We start from the raw sequence: 21,035 nt of genomic DNA on the forward strand, positions 1-21,035 counted from the left end.
TATCTATATGAAAACAAAGAAATGAAAAGAGATTCTATAAGTCGCAATAAAAAATAGCACGCGAAGGTAACTGAGGCACCTGAGCAATAATGAGTATACGACTTACAGAAAGTCTTTCCTATGAATTCAACTGAAGGTAAAATGTCTTAACAGCGAACTTGATGATCGAGGTATGCATCACGTGCTTCCGCGTATGTCTTCTTGCAAAACCTAGCTCATTTGATTATGATTCCATGCGGGCGTTCGAGACAAATGATGTCGCATGGATATGTCTAGTCAAGAATATCGATGATTGAATCTGTCGAGGCACGTAGGATATTCAATCATGCCCGACTTATCTATTCCAGAGAACCTTCCGACATATTTGCAAAACCAATTGAATGAGCTAGTGGATGATTTCACAGAGGAAAACTTGACTCTGAAGGGCTACCAAAACAAGCGGAAACAACTGTTGGATAACTATGCTCGCGGTAAGAGCAATCCTTTGACACCAGTCAAGTCTCAGGTCCATCCTCAATCAGTGAATCATTCTAGAACACAAAGTTGTAACTCCACAATAAGGACGGGCCACAGCACGCCGCATATCGGTGACGATAGTTCTATAGCATCTTCCATAAACCGGAGTCGAAATGGTGATTTGGACAGCATGAGCCCTGCGCTGCATGCTTCGCAACAGCATAATCGTGAAACGCAACACGCAAAAACTCCGCAGGGTAGGCACCACTCTCTTTATCGAGTAACTACCGTTAATTCTAATTCTGATTATTCTTCCCCCTCCAGCAGAAGAAAGAGATCTTCCATACAGCTTTCATTACCTTCAAATGAAATTACTGGTGTACCATATAATCCCATGGTTCCTTTATTACCACGTCAGGAGCACCCAGTTGCTGCGGAGTCTCTGCCGTCAATTGTTAGGGGACGCTTTGATCATTATTCATCAGAAACTGCATTTATTAGCATTAATGAAAAGGGTAAAGAGACAAGTATTTCATGGGATAGGTTGTATCTGAGAGCTGAGAAAATTGCGTATGTTTTGAGTAAGGAAAAACTATACAAGATGGACAAAATTCCATTATGGTATAATAGAAATGAAGTTATTGAATTCACGATTGCTTTATTAGGTTGTTTTATCGCCGGCATGGTCGCTGTTCCTGTGTCATTTGAAACTTATTCAGTTGCCGAAATCACTGAAATAATCAAACTTACCAATTCGAAGCAAATATTGATTTCAAATGATTGCCATAATCAACTAGAAAATTTATACAGTACTGTGAACCATACTAAGATGAAGTTGACCAAGAACGATTTCTTTTCACAGATCAATTTTATTAAGACAGATGATTTAGGAGCATATTCAAAAGCTAAAAAAACTGCCCCGACCTTCGATATACCAAATGTTTCGTATATAGAATTCACTAGGACTCCGTTAGGTAGATTGTCAGGTGTTGTGATGAAACATAAAATCCTTTCATATCAGTACAAAACATTGGCTGGTATTTTAAACTCAAGGGTTTTACCGCATTGGAAGAAAAACGAAATCAACAGATCTCCTCACAAGAAGGATACTTGCCCGCGGTACACTATTTTGAATAGCTTAGATCCAACAAGGTCAACTGGCTTAATTCTAGGTGTCTTATTCAATATTTTTTCAGGAAATTTACTTGTATCAATCGATTATAGAATATTACAGAAACTGGGGGGATATGAAAATATTATAAACAAATTCAGAGCAGATATTTTATTGAATGATCAGTTGCAATTAAAACAAGTTGTCATTAACTACTTAGATGATCCACAGTCAACTTTCTCCAAGAAGCAGAGAATCAATTTCGGTTGCATAAAATGCTGCTTAACGTCATGTACCACTATTGATACTGATGTTTCTGATATGGTTGTTAACAAATGGCTAAAAAATCTAGGTTGTCCTGATGCACCTATGTGTTATTCTCCAATGCTTACATTGCTAGACTTCGGAGGAGTGTTCCTTTCATTGAGAGATCAAATTGGAAAGCTGGATAATTTTCAAATTCATTGCTCAAAACTGAGGCTAGAAGACGAATTGTTTGTCAATAAGGAAAATTTAAGGAGCAATATCATTCAGCCTAGTGTGTCTGCTATTGTTAATTCCTCCAACTCTTTTAACGAATACTTGAGAGTTGCTGCATACGGGTTTCCTATACCTGACGCAACGCTCTGCGTTGTAAATCCGGACGACAATACGCTTGTATCAGATTTGACAGTTGGTGAAATCTGGGTCCACTCAGATAGTCTCACTAACGAATTCTACCAAATGGATAGGGTCAACGACTTTGTTTTTAAAGCGAAATTGAACTACCAAAAGATGTATAATTTTCTCCTTGAACAGAATAACTCCTCATCGGCATTGGAAAGATTAGATACAATAATGACTATATGCCCATCAAGTCTTCAATTTCTCAGGACAAAACTGATAGGCTTCATTCACAATGGTAAGATATATGTTTTATCAATGGTAGAAGACATGTTCTTGCAAAATCAATTGATCAGGTTGCCCAATTGGTCTCACACATCTGATGTTTCCAGAGCCAAAATTTCGACGGAGAAACCACCTCCACCTACGAGAAATAGTACGATTGGCATTCGCGACAAGAAACGTGTAGTACAAACCTATTATCTTCACCAAATCACCGAAACATTAGTGCGCACAGTTAATACTGTTTCAGAAGTATCAGCATTTGAATTGAATCATAATAAAGAAGAACATTTCCTAGCGGTTGTCATAGAAAGTTCCATGGCAAGGCCTGCTGCAACTGCCCTGATAAGCGCAGGTCAGAACAAAAATGAGGTTTTGGAAAAAAGGATGAATGAGCTGACGGAGCAGGTATACCGTATATTATGGATTTTCCATAAAATTCAGCCAATGTGTGTTGTTGTAGTTCCTCAAGGTTCATTGCCTAGAAGATATTGTTCATTGGAACTCGCTAACAGCACTGTGGAGAAAAAATTCTTAAATGGGGAACTGCCGTCGACATTTGTGAAATTTCAAATGGATAATATCACATTAGATTTTGTTCCACATTCTTTGTATTTCAATGAAAGTATATTTTCCGAGCATTTATCGAACTTGAGAAGTGCTGCATTGAAAGAAACTCAGAGCACAACATCGCTGGCTAAAGAAAGTCAGTGGCAGATCTCAGGAATTGACTACAGAGAAACGTCCATTGATGTTGGCACCGGAAAAAGATTGACCGATTTTCCTAACATTTTAGATATATTGGAATGGAGGATGAAAAACAATAGCAATGATTCTGCGTTTGATGATGGAGGAGATAACAATGCGTCAAACAATGAGAACAACATCCATAAAAGGGTATCTTGGTCTTCCTTTGAATGCATAATTGCTTCTTTCTTGAAAAAAATAATTGGCTCCAAGAGCCCATTAAAACGAGGTGATAGGGTTCTGATCATGTCAGAAAACTCAGTAGAATATGTGGCCATAGTTATGGCATGTTTCTACTGTAAATTTGTCGTTATTCCATATCCAATACTAAGAGAAAAGTACGCTGAAAAGGATGTTGAAGATTTTTGTAACGTGGTAAAAGCCTATGGTATCAAAAGAATTTTTACAGATGCAAAAACATACAATTTTTTTGATGGAAACGTACCGGTGTCAAAAGTGTTGAAGAAGAATAAGCATGTCCTTCCAAAGATTACAGTATTTACAAAAGTGAAAAGGAAAACAGGTTTGAGTATTTCAATCTTCAAAAAATATCTGAAGGCAAACTATAGCTCAAAACCCGGAACTAATTCAAACGCTGTACCATGTATAGTATGGATTAATAGAGAATATGACATCAAAAGTAATATACACGTTACTATGACACATTCTGCCTTCATGAATTCGTGCAAAATGTTAAAGGAAACGTTACAGCTGTCACCAGATAGACCGCTTTTCTCCCTGTGCTCATACACCACTGGTATTGGATTTATGATGAGTTGTTTACTGGGTATTTACGTTGGATGCACAACGAGTCTTTTCAGTCTATCTGAGGTGACCTTGGACCCGAAAGAGTTCTTGATTGGTCTTCAAAACCTGAATGTAAAAGATTTATTCCTCAGAGCTGAAACATTATGCATGCTAGTGGAGAAGGCTAATAATCTAATCAGTCTATCGAGGAAAAATACCACAGTAAGTAAAAAAGGAAATACAACACTATTGCGGCCCGATCTCTTTAGAAACGTCCAGAATTTCATGATTCCGTTCTCAGGTCGACCAAATATTTACAAGATAGAAGGCTTGATTAAAAAAAACACGCAGGTAATTTTAAGTCCGGTACAAATAAATTATGTCTATGAAAATCACTTCAATCCTCACATAACTTTGCGGTCCTATTTAGGAATTCCACCTGTCGATCTCTATCTTGACCCTATTTCATTACGAGAAGGATTGATCAAGACAGTAGATCCATCAACAGTTGATACAGGAGGCTACTTGAGGGTTCAAGATTCAGGAATTGTTCCAGTTTGCACTGACGTATCAATAGTTAATCCTGAGACAAATATGACGTGCTATAACGGAGAATTCGGCGAAATCTGGTGTTGCTCAGAAGGAAATGCTTTTAACTATTCGATTTGTGCCGAAGGTGAAAACAGCGGAAAGCGAATATTGACTAAAGATCCCTTTATCAACGAGCAGTTCAACTGTAAGTTGAAAAAGGATGTTGATAATGGACTGTCATATTTGCGAACAGGCGATTTGGGGTTCATAAAGAGCGTCTCTTGTCCTGATGCGTATGGAAATGTTGTCGATCTGAATCTTCTCTTTGTACTTGGATCAATAAATGAAACTGTCGAAATTCTTGGACTGACTCATTTTGTTGAAGACTTAGAAAGAACTGTAATGAATCTAATTTCATGCTTTGAAAATTGCATGATTTCAAAAGCGGGTGGATTATTAGTATGTTTGGTCGAATGTCGAGGAGATAAACAACCTAAGATGGCAAATTTGACAGCATTGATTGTTTCAGAGCTATTAAAGAATCATGGGGTTATATTAGATTTATGTGCATTCGTTAAGCATGGAACGATTACTAATTTTGATTGGAATAAGAATCGTGCTACTCTAATGAAAGATTGGTTTAATCAAAAACTTATCATTGAGAATCAATTTGGTGTAAACTTTGGTGAAAATATTTCAATATATTTACTTTCTGAATTTGAAAAACAAAGCCAGTAAGTGATCCAGTTGAATTAGTGCGTGTTAGTTTTGTTCATACTGTTTATCATTTATTTTAGATAATTAATGCTAAGTATTATATAAAGGAAAGTAATTTGAAATGCAAAAAATGAATTAAATGAGGGAAATCGGAGAGAATGAAAGTTGAAACTCATATTTTCATTTGAACTTTCAGAAAATACGAAACCAAAAATGGCAGACTAACGACCATAATTGGATATTGAATCATCAAAAAGAATGAGGTGCAATCCATTTGAATTGTGTCTGTACTATCTGGAGGGGTATAACTCGCCGTAAAATAAATCATGGTGGTCATTGATGGTAATGCCCAATCAATGGCAATCACGAATAGTAACATTTTATCATCATCCCAATTAACCCAACCTGCCTTTACTAAACGATCACACCAAAGAACACCAAAGATTGGCATTATACACATCCTTAACACGACTAATGTAAGCGCGGATTTCCAAAAACCAGGATAGAGTTTTGTTAGTTTCAATCTTCCTAAGGTAGCGCCTAGTAACAATAAACCAAATGGGACTGACGCTGCACCAATATAATTCGTGTAATCCATGACAAAGCTTAAAGCTGGTTGTTGATCTGGTGCTTGATTCAGATTGGGAGTTGAACTTGTAGTAACAAAAAGCGCTTTGACCCATGGTATAAATGCTATGGTCAATGCTAAAATTAATGCCATTGATGCCGGTCTCAAACAGTTTTTCAAAAAAAACACGATAAAGGGAGTCAAAGGAAATTTTTTCAGGACACTCGGTAATGAACTACCAGATGTTCTAATATCTTGCGTATTAACGGTCGCATCAGAGGTCAAGATTTTTGTCAAATTTGATTTGTTTCTATTGATTAGCGAACCACTCGTACTGCTTGGAATATACCTTAATGGCTCATCTTCATCGAGAGCGACATCTAGATCTCCGTCGGAGAGTGCAGAATTTCTTCTTGGTCTACCGTACTGATTAACGTTTGAATATTCACGGATCAATTCTGTGACATTTTCGGAGGGCAAATCTCTCAAATCAATCGACCTGATAGATGGCCGCCTCACTCTTATTTGACGCTGCTGATTTTGTGACTCGTCTGCTGTATAAGCAACTGGTTGACTCTGAGTTTTACGAGTTGTTATATAATCCCACATGTTACCCGGTGCATCTTTATTTCCTCTTTCATGATTTTCAGTTCCATCATCATCATAGGCGAGGGAAATAGATGACGGATTAGGTCGACTTGAAGACGAAGACTCGTTATCCCAGCTTCTAGTTATGGCCTTCTCTGGCTTTATAATGGAGGAGGAGGACAAAATACTGCTGTCATCTGTTCTTTGCGGTTGATGTGTTGGTCCACCTTGTTCTAGCTCTTGTCCCTCTTGTTCATTTTTCAAAGAATCGTTTTCCTCCGGCGTCACTGCACTCTCAATGTCCTTGTAATGAAAGTCCGATTCTATCAGCCTGAAACCACCGAGATTGAAAACACAAAGCATGAACATCGCCATAAATATTATCACGCACGCCACCCCTTTATCACCCTCTTCCGGCTGAAATATGAACCCTTGGTCCATCGTCTGTATGTATGCGATCGGTAAATCGCTAATATTAGGAAACATACCGCCGGCAAGTATACCCCCATACCACTGTCTTGGCACCGGCATTGTTCTTCTGATGACATACGCAAAGAACAAGCCTGTTCCGAAAAGTAGAACTGACGTCAGACATATTATCCCGACCGTTTTGATATCTCTGTCCTCGATGTTTCCCACAATCTTGTTAAACGATAAACAGGGCAGCAGTAGCGTCAACACAATGTCTGAAATGCTTCTTGTCGCCTGTACTGACAGTATGCCCACTCGCGCAAGCAGGAAACCTGTACCTATGATCAGATAAATTTTTATGATTGGCTTGAAAGAACTCCATATTACTGCACCCAATGGAATACTCATATTCTTGATTCAGCCGCTTCGCTCCCTTGAACAGCAGCTCTCATGCGCTGCTGGAGTACTGCCAGTGTATATTATCTGTATATATATACTTATACGTGATGATGGTATACACGTATAGCATATTTGACAAAGGTCATATGCAACTTTTCATCATTCACATCTTTCCTTTTTGAGCACAAAAAGCCCTTGTTCAAAGAACGCACCAGGTGGAAGATGATATCACATCTTTTTCTTTTAACGCCCTCCCTCTGTGTGTGTAGTAGTAGAACCGCGGAGTTAATCATACGAAGGCTGATTACCCGGTGGAATTTGAAGGTGGTGGGGGGATCGACTCCCGACGCTGAGGGTGGGTTGCACCCCACGTCCGTGGGGTGCAACCCAGCGTGGGATATATTAGTTGAGTCATCCTCCATTCACCTGTGACCCATACCCCACATCCCTGTTATGGTTGCCTGTTGCCTGTTGCCTGTGGTGCGTTGCTCGTGGTGCGTTGATCGTTGCTCTCAGATCACGATCGTGATCGCGAAACCCCTCACCCTTCCCCTCCCCCACCAACCAGTTCTTGGCAGCAGTCACTCGAACCTCACTTGATACTCCAACACCCCTGCCCGCTCTCCGTTTCCTCTTTCTCTCCGTTTCCTTTTTCGCCGCCACCAGAAACGAAGATAGTTGGCGATACCTTTCTTGACACGTCGGCGGCTAAAATGTCCAGGTTTGTCTTTATTCTTTGGGACTTGATCTGATACTACGGGAGGAAGGTCCTGAAGTGCCGGGTGAAGTGCAGGGCATTATTGAAGGATATACAAAAATGTCGATTTGGGACGTATGACGCGGGATTCGCAGCTTCTTCCACTGCTAGAGAGGTCCGAAATGGGTTTCACTACACCTCAGTCATGTTTTAAAGGATGTTTGAATAGAGGCTGAAGGCTAGCTATACGCGAAGCTTTCACTGTATCTCTTCTAAAGGGCATTTGTGTGAAGAAGGTCCAGCGCTATTATCGATCATCTCTGACGAGTATATCACCCTTCACGAAATGCACCACTATTCTTGACTTTTGTAAGCTCGAAAAACGTTTAAAACTAGCCTTGACAGAGTCTTGTGAGAAGGCCGAAGGCGATACGATCTGGAAATCACATAGATTGCGGACCAGCATGATTGCTCTACTGAGTCTAAAAGATGGCCTCTTGGCCAGCAGAGCGAGTGGGATACCACGCACTCTGGTGCGTTTCAAACACGAGTATGCTCCCCGGTTTAAAGAAGTACAGAAAAAACAAAAAGGAAGAGTCCCCGTGAGAACAGGTGGGTCGATCAAAGGTTCTACTTTGCAGTTTGGCACGTATGGGATGCGTCTCAAGACAGAAGGCACAAGGTTGACTGCCCAGCAGTTAAAGGAAGCGGATAACGCAATCATGAGATACGTGAGACCACTGGCAAACGGCAAATTGTGGAGAAGACTCTGCACCAACATTGCGGTTTGTATAAAAGGTAACGAAACAAGAATGGGTAAAGGTAAGGGTGCGTTTGATCATTGGATGGTGCGTGTACCTACTGGGAAAGTAATATTTGAAATGAGGGGCGATAATCTGCATGAGAAAGTTGCACGTGAGGCTTTCAGAAAGGCTGGGTCAAAGCTTCCCGGTGTCTACGAATTCATATCATCAGACTCTCTGATCCGAGTTGGTCTCCACGGGTTCAAAGACCCCAAAGATGATCCAAAGATAAATTACTTGGAAAAGCTTGTCAACAAACCGACAAAAGAATTCTTGAATATTCAAAAATCTAAAGATCCGCAATATAGGTTATTCAAGGGTCGTTGAACTTTGTAAATTTTACTTATTTTTTCTGTAAATACTGTTGATATTACTATCGTTTTACCTTAATGGTTGTTGCTATTGCGAGCTGTCCATGCAACACATCACCCTTGCGATAAAACCCTCCAAATGGTAAATACTTTTAGTACCAAGTGAGAGCCTTTCGTCAAACATACTTGAAGTGCTGATTATATCAACTTTTATCTTTTCACTGTTCGCGTTCTTCATCAGTGCAAAGGTTAGTTCCTGCAAAATGATTTTTGCAGAAATGCAGTGTGCTAGTAAGTCGTAAATTATAGAGCGACATTCTAACAGGCAGTCGACGGATCTGTCTTTTTGTATCTTGTTTGCCATTTTTAATATGACAGATTCCCAATCTGGTCTTATTATTGGCGTGGTCGATTTCAATTGCATTTCATTTGCCAATGACATCGATTCCATCATAAGCAATGCCACCCTCAAATTTCCTGATGATGCAGTGGCTATGTCTTGCAATATGGTTTCCGATTCTAATTTGACATTCTCCTCTTTAGCAACAATCTTTAGAATCTCAATGGTCTCACGGTCTTGTGGCGCTGGACAACGGATCATGAAACAACGCGACTTTATAGGAGCAATTATTGATGACATTGAGTCACAAACCATAATGAGCCTGATATTTCTGGAGTACTTTTCCATGGTTCGCCTTAATGCCGATTGCGCATCACGTGTCAAGGAATCGGCCTCATTGATGATAACACATTTGTATCTATGGGCCAATCCTTCTTTTGAGTCTTGAAAATCAACCTGTTCGGATTGGGCAACCTCTTTCAACAGCTCTTGAATCACAATTCTATCATTGTTACCCATATCACTTGGTGTAATTTCTAAATGATACGGTGAGCTAACAACATTTAAATCTAGTTTACGATTGGATGGCGTCACAAATTGTCTAACATCTATTTTCATTCTATAAACACCAGCTCCAAATATTGATTCCAGCAATGACATGCATCTTGTTTTTTTCCCACTGCCGTTTGGTCCATATAACAACAGATGTGGAAGGTCTCGAGGTCGATGAGCTAAAGATTTAAGCAGATTTGTAAGGTCATCATTATGAGACAATGTATCTAAACTTCTGGGACGATATTTGTCAACCCACAGAGACATTCTCAATAGTCTCTTTTGATCGTTCTACATTTCATTTTGTTCTTCAAATGTCTTTTTTTTTCATATAGACGCGTTGAAAAGGGGAATGGACCTATTTCACTCGTACTATTTTGTATTCGGTGAGATAAAAAATGAAAACTTGCCAAAGCTAGCTCTACTAGTTATCGGGTAAAACAAGGCGAGCACTGTGAAACTAAGACTTTACTTAATTTCAAACTTCCCCAAAGTATCGTCTTACCGTCCACTTAAAAAGATCGTTGTGTCTCTTTTATGTTTCATTATAGGCGCTATTCATATAGCAGGAAAATAGGAGTGTGAAGTATCTGCATTTATACATATCTCCAGGACTGTTTCTCTTCGTGACAATTTTCAGCTGATCTGATGATGGACTCTCGGAAACCTGCATCTAACGGATCTAGTCATAACTATAGCACTACTATAAAAGGATTGCAATTATTCATCGCTGATCTTCGATCATCCCAGTATTCAGATGAACATGAAAAAAGAATTCAGTCTGAAATTGTCAAAATCAAGCAACAGTTCGATTCAGCAGCTAAAAAATCAGCAAATGGTAAAGATAAATTGGGTGGATATCAACGTAAAAAATATATCGCAAAATTGGCATATATTTACGTCACATCGAATACAACAAAATTAAATGATATTCTCTTTGGCTTAGACCAGATGCTAGAGCTATTGGCTTCTGACTCTTTTTCAGAGAAGTTTATGGCTTACATGACTTTAGAGTTTCTTTATGAGCATGCCATTGTAATTTCGAAAGTTCGTGATAAAGTTACACACCAGCTAATAAAGGATATATCTGGTAGCAATGATAATTTTGTAGCTCTAGCTTTGAATTTTATTGGTGTTGCGGGAAAGCTCGATATTGAAATGTCAAAAGATGATAATTTAACTACAGAAGTCTTCCAGATACTAAGGTCTCCTACATCAACGGTGTATCTGAAAAAAAAATCAGCATTGGCTTTTTTAACTCTGCTTAAGACGAATCCCGGGATATTGATAGATGATCCTCAACGTAAACAACTGTGGATACAGAGAATATTAAGTCTTCTTGATGATACTCAAAATTACCGTTTAATGTTGGCTGTATTGCCTTTGGTCGAATATATCGCCAAGAATATTGATTTGGAATGTTGCATTAGACTGCTGCGTCAATTGACACAAATACTTTATAATTGCGTCATCGTAGGTACTTCCAATTCTGAAAAATTTCCTTCCGAATTTAAATTTGCAAATGTGCCAAATCCATGGCTAATTACCAAAATAGTATCATTGCTGAGTATCCTGATTGTTTCTCCCACAGAGGCTAATAATACTTCGTCCGCAGTTTTGCAATCGAGTAATATAGATCGTGAGACCTTGGGAAAACTGAGAATGTGCGTAACAAAAGCGATCGAAGTAGGAACCAAATCGTGTAATGATCCAATGGAAAGAATCGTATTGAATACAATTTTGTTTTCTTTGATAAATTTTGCTTCCAAATTAGACCCATCTCCTGAAGCAATAAGTAATTCTGTGAGCGCACTATGCTCTCTATTGACTTCAGCAGAGATAAACATTAGATATCTGACTCTAGATTCTCTGGTGAAGTTGTGTTCGATTAGTGGCAGACACGCTATTGATACTGTCAGATATAAGAATTTGAATCTAATATTCCATATTTTAGATAGTGAACGCGACTCATCAATTGTAAGAAAAGTTGTTGATCTCCTCTATACCTTTACCGATTCTGAAAATTTGCAGATAATTGTACAGAAACTATTTGAATACGTACAGTCATCAAGACATCCGACTGATCCATTTATCAAATCCGACATTGCGGTCAAAATTGCAATTTTGAGCGAAAAATTTGCTATAGATGCCCATTGGTATATCAATGTTTCTTTGAACTTACTTTCTTTAACATCTAACTCAACTCTCAATGATGACGAGATATGGCAAAGACTATGCCAAATAGTAGTAAATAATACTTCATTACACCAGATTACCTGTGAGCATTTAGTGGATTATCTTCGTGAAACTCATACAAGTGAAGCTATAGTCAAGACTGGTGCATTTTTATTGGGAGAATACGCTAATTTGGTTTTTGAGAAAGCTTCTGTCGGGGAGCTTTTTAATCTGTTCACAGATAAGTACTTTACTACTAGTAATGTCACAAGAGCAATGATTTTAACAACAATAGTTAAGCTGTACAGATTTTCAACCGCCATAGAATCTGTAGTGATAAAGTTTTTCCAGATAGAGTTGAATTCGTTAGATATTGAGCTGCAAACAAGATCTTTCGAATATTTGAATTTTGTTCAATTATCAAAATTAAATGGTAATACAAAACTTTTGGACGTTCTTTTTAGTCCCATGCCTCCCTTTAATACCAGGTCTAATCCGCTTTTGAAACGGCTTGGCAGTTTACCGTCATCTGGGTATAGCAGCACATTTTCAGAATCTATAGGCTCCTTGCATGGTGACAAAGATAGAAGTACAACCCCTCCGACATCTTTCTCTCAAGCGTCCGGCAGACCCGCTCCACCACGTTCCAGAGGAACGAAATCTGCCAGTATTAATACACTTGCATCTGAGCCAATGCTGTCTTCCGGATGGGAAGAAGGATTCAGCAGAATGCTTTCACATAGGAAAGGTATATTATATACATCGGGATTTTTGAGGGTGATTTATCGAATAACAAATCCTGAGACTGAAAATCTCACCCGATTGAAGATATCCTTGACGTTTATCAATCAGAGCGAACTAAAAATTAATGGGCTTTCCACGGAAATTAATGCCATCAGAACCGCTGATAATCCCGAATATGTTTTACGAAATATTGAACCTCCTTCTAGCATAGACGTCAATCCACGTGGACGTTCTGAGCAAAGTTTTGAGGTGATCGTAAGAAAAACGTTCAGTGTAATCGACAGTCCAACGGTCAAAGTCTACTTTAGTTGCGGTGGCAGTACAAATTCCATTGTATTGAAGGCAGCAATAGGTGTCACAAGTACCATCACAAGCAGCGCTGCAGCGAAAAATACGATATCTCTGCCGCAGTTCGTCACTAGATGGAAAACTTTGAGAGAGGCTCTGGGAGATGATGGAGAATACATATTGGAAAAAATACAATTGAGAAGGAAGAAATCGGGAAATCCCGACGGAGAATATCTTAGATCAATTTATCAATGTATTTCAAGAATGGGATTTAATATTGTTGAACAAACGAGTGTGAACAACACCCTATTTATAGCTGGTATCATTCATACGAAAAGTGAAGGCTCGTTTGGATGTTTGATAAAGTTAAAATACGATGAACCAAAAAGGGAGGTATCGCTGACTTGCAGAACAACATCTAACGGATCCTTAGCTCAAAATATTTCTGAGTGCCTCAAATATGCAATATCCAATTAAAAAGATATATACTTATTTAAGATTAAAATTCTCCCTTATTTCCTTCGTTCCATAAAAAAAGGAGGGAAGGATTAGAATATCAATGAAATGCTACACAAACGCATCTGCTCTGGAAGGTCTGTTGCCGAAAATTGTTGTCCCGAGTCTAACTTCGGATGATCCTTGCTTAATTGCCTGTTTATAATCTGCTGTCATGCCCATGGATAATTTCAAATCAAGACCATATTTTTCGTCAAGGAGTTCCTTCCATTCAACCAGTTTAGTAAAATCTTGATTTTCTGTCCCAGCGCTGTGAGAGACGTCCCAGGAACCGATCGTCATTAAGCCATTTAGGACTATATTCTTGGTATCAGGCTTGAGGAAAAACTCGACCAAAGCGAAAATTTCTTCCGCGTCTGTTAATCCTGACTTTTGCTCTTCATTAGAAGCGTTAATTTGAATATTACATGCGATTGGAGGTTCATCTGCATTATAAGTGCGACGTGCCTCATTCAATTTCTTTGCCTTTTTCACTGAGTCAATTGTTTCCACCATTGCAATATTTGGGATTTTGGCCAAATCCTTACATTTATTAGTTTGCAACCCACCGGTAAAATGCCATTGTATGTCCCTTGGCAATAGTTGTGATTTTTCAATCAATTCTTGGACATAGTTTTCCCCAAAATGCCTTACGCCATGATCATACAGTATTTTGATATCACTGGCTGGTTTTAATTTGGACACTGCTAGTAGCAAGACATTATTGTTCTTACATTCCTTCACCGCATCCTCATAGTTTTTGATTAACTCTTGCTTTCTTGACATCGAACAAATAGCCTTTGATACGTTCCAACCACGAAGACCCTTATATGAAGTATTTATACTTTTTCGTAAAATGTTAACTACTTCTAACCTTTCGGTAACCAATAATGACATCTTTTTTTATGCTTTAATATGAATTGCAGCGCGATGCGTTTGCAGTGTCAAATCTTCTTTTTGGGTTTATCTTTCCAATAATCTTGTACGTTACGGAGCGCATCGGGTTGGAGTTGCAATGCGAGAAGACCTAAAGGCATACGAAAAGTAAGAACTCTGGACAACAGAAATGGTGAAACAAGGTTCACGCAAACAGTTTGGTAGAATTACAATGTCTGTGACATCGAGTTAAGTTGGATGGTGCTTTTGGGTGGTTCAAAGTTTACCAGTGTCATCACTGAACCAAAAAAGGCCGATCGGATCAAATTTGAGTTAGCCGCGGATCTTAACCAGTGATTCGTAAAAGATACGGGTACCCACAATGAGGCGCTGAACATTGCAAGATTTCACATGGCGCACATGAGGTGGTAGAGCCAGAGTTTTGGGAGGCAAATGTGAACTCCGGGATGCAAGTGTTATAGAGCGGAGAGTCATTGTAGTCGACCAGTAACTCCAACCTACGATTGTCTAGAAGTGTTTATAGGACGTGGTTTGGTTTGGTCCGTCAGGAAGGTGCGACTTTAAGGCTCTAAAAATGCAATATATAAGGTAGTCTACCCCTCAAACGATTTTCGAAAATATGCCATCATAGGTTTCTCTCGCGAGCTTTCGTTCAGGTATCGAAGAAGCTTTGGATGAGAACCCAGATGTGGAACAGAAACGCATGCTTGCTCCTAGTACGGAAGAAGAACCAAACTCACTTTTGTTTGTGTCGAAGAATCAAGAATTATTTTCCAGAAAGATGTGGGCACATGCATGCTAATACTCATCGTGTTTCCGCCATGATCAGAAAAAGTAAGCTTATCATTCAAAGTACTAGATGCCCTGGACTCATCTCCCATTCGTTAGCTGGTTCAATGCTCCTGATAAATGCTTACCCTCCTTTATCTCCGTATATGACTATCTTCGTCATTCTCAACCTTTAATGGCCCGGCCCGAGCGCATTCTTCAACAGTGGGCCAAGGGCGAGGCAAAATAGAATAACAGATAGCGCGACGCTAGTGCATTATTATACCCTGCAATTGATTCGCAGCAATTTCTAGCAAGTTTTACTTCCAAGTTTTCTTCATCCTTTGTTTATTTGCAATAACTATTTCAACGTTTCGTGTTGGAGAAGACCAAGACAGATCATTTCGTATCAGCTCTTTTGTGTTGCATAGATAGCTATTGATGGTTTTCTTTCTGTCACAATGCCTGAAACCTTTGACCAATTAGATCCGAATTACGTTATTACTCTTGAGTATACAAGAGATAATCTGATACAATTGACAACTGAGTTAGCCGTTAAAGGATTACATGTACTCACTAGACCAGGATATGATTCAAATACCTTATATGCCTTCACGAGAGTTGAAGATCGTGGGTTTCACACGAATGTCAAGAGTCCTAAATCGATTCGAGTTACCGAACAATCTGGTAACGAAATTTTATACAGGGTGTGCCAACCCTTGAAATTCGTCAAATCAATAACACCAATACACGACTTTGAGACAAGACAGAAATTGGAATCATTTTCAAGCAAGTTGATAAAAGGCTCTTTCAAAATTCCTGCTGATGACGATTTGATTAAATTGTCATATTTGACCAAGAATCCACGGGAGTCATTGTATTTTGCATTCTTCAAAACTTATATTCAATGGCTATGGCCAATATCTATGGTCGGTGTATTTTTCAGGTTATTCAGCAAGAATACACCATCATCCGAATTTAATATACAATATTCGATGTGTGTATCTATATGGTCATTGTTATTTGCAGCTACTTGGGTTTTCCAGAATGAATCGAAATTCAGCTCGAAGTTTGGTAAAGTCAATGGTTATTTCAATTATACGGGTAAACAACTAAGCTCTCCCACAACCGTGCTTTATAAAAAGCTTTGCTTTATTCCAGTTGCTTGTCTATTTGCTGCTACATTGATAGCATATCAACTTTTTTGTTTCTTTATTGAAATTTTCGTAACTCAGTTTTACCAGGGTCCGTTGAAATCAGTAATTTCATTGACACCACTAGTTCTCTTATCGATTTTCGTCCCATTCCTGACAAATTTTTACAATAGGTTTTTCGTTGATAAATTGGTTGAATGGGAAAATGGCTCGGACCCAAATAAGTCTAAAGTTGAGAAGAACTTTGTATTGGCCTTTTTGACAAGTTATATGCCCCTAATTATAACATTATTCTTCTATTTACCCATGGGCTATAAGATTACTCCGGAACTAAAAGATTTTATTGTCGAACGTTCAAGCCATTACCGTATTCCTGTCCAGGCAACTGATTTTATTGTTGATGTAAATCGTTACAAAAATCAATTTTTCTATTTTACAGTTACCAATCATATCGTCGTTATGTTAATGGAAGATATTGTACCATACCTAACCGATAGATTTTTGTCATCAATAACTAAGAAACCAAAAGAGGACATCAAGGCAAAAAAATTGAATTCAATCATGAAATCAAACTATCCAAGTGAGTTCAAGTTATGGAACGACATCAATAATTTCAATAAAACTGCTTATGGAGAATTCAATGTGGACGACAACTACAAAAAGGTTATTGTGCAATACGGTTACATCACTATGTTTTCTACTATTTGGCCATTGGCTCCTTTTTGTTGTTTATGTTTCAACTATCTTATTTTCAAAATTGATCTTTGGAGGGCATTGAAAAGGTGCAAGCCTTCTTCTTGTCCAAATGATCTTGAAGTCGCAAAGGATAGCTTTACAGCTAGATCAGCTTCTGCTGGTCCTTGGAACACAATTTTGGAAACTCTAACGTGGATTGGCACGATCACAACACCATCCCTGATTGTCATGTATAGGTACAGCGACTTCCCCGGTGTAGGGTTAAATACAGTGCTGCAGAAAAGAGACTTGTGGTATAGATATTCGCCGCTATCTGTTTCTTGGACAACCATATTAGTCACTGCAATACTTTCGGAGCATGTGGCATTGCTAGCCTATTTTTACTTGACTAGGATTTTTAGTGCCTCCACTCAGAAGTTTGTCTATGGATTTGTGCCTGCTGTTGAATCTCAAGAACCTCCCAAAATCAATTTGAGCAGTATGATAAAAGAAACTGTTGGAATAATGAATTTGGTCGCGGAAGCTAAATTACCAACACCTTCAGAAAGGTCAGAGCATATCAATGAAAAGGATAAGCAGATAGAGAAAGTTAATGGTACTTCCGGATTTTCTCAACGCCAAATTAAAAGTACAGAATCATTGGATGAATCAGAGAACACTAACTACAGAAAAAATGGCCCGAATACTGACGTTTCTAAAACTGTTGATAACTCTGAAAGGCTGGACAATGGAGCGGCTTTGCCAAAGGGCGAGATTTTTGCATCACCAGAGGATGCTCTGGAGACAGACGGGATTGCAGCCAATGGCAAAATGGATCATATGAGGCTTCCTTTTGAAGGCTTGAAGGACGATTCGATGGAAAATCATAAAGGGAAGTCAAAGGAAAAATCTAAAGAGAGTCCAAAAGAGAGTTCTTTAAATCAGGTAAAGACCAGTAACTCTAACGATGAAGTTTTAAGTACAGCCGGTGCCACCTTACCGGAAACTATTCCAACTTCAAAGAACTATCATTTAAGATACGATAAGTATGGAAACCCAATACAATCATCCAATTCAACGAAAACAAGTAAATCCTCACTCGTAGATGACACAGTTGGAAGCAGCGAAAATTCAGAATATGCCTCTAAACCAACTGAAATCCAACACGATGAGAAGCCAAAAGATTTAGAACACGAAGAGAAGCCGGAGAAGTCAGAACAAAATGGCGTCGTTGGCACCGTTAGAAGCAAAAAAGATGAAATTTTGACTAATCGAGAACAGGATCTTGCCGCCGCTGCTGCTTCTAATGCAATCAGCAACCACTCTCGAACTTCCTCTAAAATTAATGCTGTTCAGCAATTTAGCCGTGATGTTCCCACATCGTTAGTGTCAGGTAAATCTAGCCAAGATCAGGCTCACACATCGATGAAAGCGGTGGCAAGCCTTAAATCGAAGGCTGCTTCCTCAGTAGAGCACGATGGACACGTAGCTCCACGCAAAAAATCATCATCGTCGAAAAGATCTTCCGTGGATATGTCTTCCAAAGAATCAAAAGAGCACAAGCACAAGCATAAAATGGGCTTGTTGCGAAAGTTGAAAAAAAAACTATAGTTATGGAATTTTGTAAAAATAAATAAAAGTATCCGTAATTTCAAATCTAGTTAAAAACAAGCTCTGGGTACTTCAAAGACGTAATATGTATCTTCAATTTGAAACAATATCAATTCTGGCACGTTTCCAGACGTTATGAAGGTAAACCGGTTCTGTATCGGACATTCGTGTTAGTTTTCCATCATTTATATTTGGACTCGAAATTGTAATTTGAGCATACGTGCCTGGTGCACCAGAGGGTTTAATAAACTTGCCGGGATTGATCATTATAACGTTTTGAACTACCTTAGTGAAATGTTGGAGTTCACTGGGAATTACAATTACATCGGGCGCAAAATCTCCAACCATCTCAGTAAGTCCAAGATATGGGATTTCGAGATCAGCGCCGGATATATGCTCGAACACCTTATCATCACTTTTACCTGGCGATATCTCTAGTTTTTTTATAGCACCAGGAAACTGTGGATAGAAGCGACGCTGTTGCAGTATGAGCTCAGACACTCTATCGAATCTATTTCTCATCGAGGTATTCCCACCTTTAGTAATTTCCCTTAAGTCCTTGAACGCATCAACATTAGAGCACCCAAAAAACACTTCATTGAGCTGAAACGTTGCTGGGTTAGTAAATAATTTGAAATTTTTAGTCAACTGTAATTGTTTCTTGTCCAATGAGTCTTGAGGATAAGCGGCATGCTTACTAATAGCATCTCTTGTAGATGGTATTAGAATTACCTGTATGTTTTGGTCGATTTTCTTTAAAACTGGCGCAACGACCTTAATAAAAACCTCGTCCAAAGTATTAGGTTGTGTTTTCAAGTTTGTGAAATGAGGAATTGTGCCTTCTGCCACCATAGGGTGAGTAACATCGATAAAAGGTCCAAACATTATTAAAACATGCGGTCTAACTTTGGTGTTGATTCTATCGACAAAATCCATCAGGTAATCCATATCAAAACTGGTATCTGAAAAGTATGGTCCGCTTGTCAGAATTACTTTCAAATCACTGCCATTCAGAGTTGCTTTGTATGCCTCAAGTTCGTCCGCTGTGGACACTGGAGAGTTGGGATAAGGAAGATGTAATAATTCACTTACTGTGAAAGAGTCCCCGGTTGCGTTGGTACCTCTAAGAGCAACAATTTGACCGCTGAAAAATGATCCTTCGCTCACGTATGTCAAGTCTAGTCTGACTCTTCTTCCGATTCCCACCATTCGCGATATCTCCAAAGCAAGCGACTCTGTATTCAGGAAGTCGTCAGATGATGGAGAATCTGGGACTATACGCCCCACAGTGTATATTTCATTTTGTGCTTGTATTGTTGGATCGCCGAAATCTGAGGGAGATAATTGAAAGTGTTGCTGCACAATTTTGGTGAATGATTCTATTTGCTCATCTAAGACATCTGAAGCATCAAGTAGGTTTTGTCTCATGGTTCTAAATTTGTACAATTGCGGCTCATAAAGCGGTATGATTTTGACGTGCTGTTCACCTTTCACATCAATACCTCTACCAATTTCAAGGTTCTCAGGATTGAGTGAATCCAGTATTTTTCCTGGCTCGACATTTCTCCTGGGCGAAGTCAAAGCATCTGCACACTGCTTGATATAGGCATTTTGTGATTTGCTCTCGCCATCTTTTACGGACGAAATTAGACTATCCTTTTCTAAAGAATGTGCAGTGAATTCTAGCCTACTTTTCTTATCTGGATTAGAAGGACTGGGGTTTAATTTGCGTTTAGGTTGCGTTGGTGTTTTTTGGACATTCAAGCCAAATAGAGGGCTTGAGCCTAGCGGTTTCAAAACTTTGGGTTTTTTTGTACTGGAAGTGGGTTTACTTATATTAGGTATCCGGGCAGCTCTTTTCTCAACTTGAAGTTGTAAAAAATTCTTGAATTGACCAAGAGCGCTCTCGCTTAGGCTGTTAATATCATGTCTCTGATATGAGAACTGCTCCCATTTGATATACAGGTCCTCAATACTCAAGGCATGAAGTTTCACTAGGTGCTCTAACCCTGAAACTATTTCTGGGGTGTTAGCTTCGGGTCCAAATTGGCTGAGAATCTCACTTTCAATGGTCATTTCCCTAGAATTATTAGAAAATTAAATGAGCTGCCTTTTGTCTTAATTATATCTCGATGGGTCAGTGTTATCTGTGCTATCTGTGATCAATCCTCTCTACCTGTATGTGCCGATGATCTTTTTTCCGATCTGTTTAAATGTCGCGTCAATAACAAAAAGCGATTCACGCGTTTGCGCATGGCGCCATTAGGTCTTTTTCATTAGTTTCAATGCTTGCAATTCATCAGGTGAAACAGTATGGCTTTCACCTTTGACTATGCACTACCCACAAAAATTATGAAGCAGCCAG

General features: G+C 39.0%; 8 protein-coding genes across 8 annotated transcripts; 4 read left to right on the plus strand and 4 right to left on the minus strand.

Annotated features, from left to right (window-relative positions):
* Positions 1-325: 325 nt before the first annotated feature.
* Positions 326-5,215, plus strand: CMR2 (Cmr2p; the record flags this gene model as incomplete). The annotated part of the gene is made up of 1 exon (XM_037286201.1): positions 326-5,215. One exon carries the CDS (start codon positions 326-328, stop codon positions 5,213-5,215), a length of 4,890 nt encoding a protein of 1,629 aa, XP_037142096.1.
* A 151-nt stretch (positions 5,216-5,366) lies between these two features.
* On the minus strand, positions 5,367-7,169 carry ECM3 (putative ATPase ECM3; the record flags this gene model as incomplete). Its single annotated transcript, XM_037286202.1, has 1 exon — positions 5,367-7,169. One exon carries the CDS (start codon positions 7,167-7,169, stop codon positions 5,367-5,369), a length of 1,803 nt encoding a protein of 600 aa, XP_037142097.1.
* Positions 7,170-8,321: 1,152 nt separating this feature from the next.
* MRPL16 (mitochondrial 54S ribosomal protein uL16m) lies at positions 8,322-8,987 on the plus strand (the record flags this gene model as incomplete). Its single annotated transcript, XM_037286203.1, has 1 exon — positions 8,322-8,987. One exon carries the CDS (start codon positions 8,322-8,324, stop codon positions 8,985-8,987), a length of 666 nt encoding a protein of 221 aa, XP_037142098.1.
* A 72-nt stretch (positions 8,988-9,059) lies between these two features.
* RFC5 (replication factor C subunit 5) lies at positions 9,060-10,130 on the minus strand (the record flags this gene model as incomplete). The annotated part of the gene is made up of 1 exon (XM_037286204.1): positions 9,060-10,130. The coding sequence occupies one exon, from the start codon at positions 10,128-10,130 to the stop codon at positions 9,060-9,062; it is 1,071 nt and encodes a 356-aa protein (XP_037142099.1).
* Positions 10,131-10,511: 381 nt separating this feature from the next.
* APL3 (Apl3p) lies at positions 10,512-13,547 on the plus strand (the record flags this gene model as incomplete). Its single annotated transcript, XM_037286205.1, has 1 exon — positions 10,512-13,547. The coding sequence occupies one exon, from the start codon at positions 10,512-10,514 to the stop codon at positions 13,545-13,547; it is 3,036 nt and encodes a 1,011-aa protein (XP_037142100.1).
* A 90-nt stretch (positions 13,548-13,637) lies between these two features.
* Positions 13,638-14,462, minus strand: HG535_0A03120 (pyridoxal phosphate homeostasis protein; the record flags this gene model as incomplete). The annotated part of the gene is made up of 1 exon (XM_037286206.1): positions 13,638-14,462. The coding sequence occupies one exon, from the start codon at positions 14,460-14,462 to the stop codon at positions 13,638-13,640; it is 825 nt and encodes a 274-aa protein (XP_037142101.1).
* A 1,229-nt stretch (positions 14,463-15,691) lies between these two features.
* Positions 15,692-18,670, plus strand: IST2 (Ist2p; the record flags this gene model as incomplete). Its single annotated transcript, XM_037286207.1, has 1 exon — positions 15,692-18,670. The coding sequence occupies one exon, from the start codon at positions 15,692-15,694 to the stop codon at positions 18,668-18,670; it is 2,979 nt and encodes a 992-aa protein (XP_037142102.1).
* Positions 18,671-18,763: 93 nt separating this feature from the next.
* POL12 (DNA-directed DNA polymerase alpha subunit POL12) lies at positions 18,764-20,746 on the minus strand (the record flags this gene model as incomplete). The annotated part of the gene is made up of 1 exon (XM_037286208.1): positions 18,764-20,746. One exon carries the CDS (start codon positions 20,744-20,746, stop codon positions 18,764-18,766), a length of 1,983 nt encoding a protein of 660 aa, XP_037142103.1.
* Between the last annotated feature and the right edge of the window lie 289 nt (positions 20,747-21,035).

This window comes from Zygotorulaspora mrakii, chromosome 1 (genome assembly GCF_013402915.1).
Source record: "Zygotorulaspora mrakii chromosome 1, complete sequence".
NCBI classification, from domain to species: Eukaryota; Fungi; Ascomycota; class Saccharomycetes; order Saccharomycetales; family Saccharomycetaceae; genus Zygotorulaspora; species Zygotorulaspora mrakii.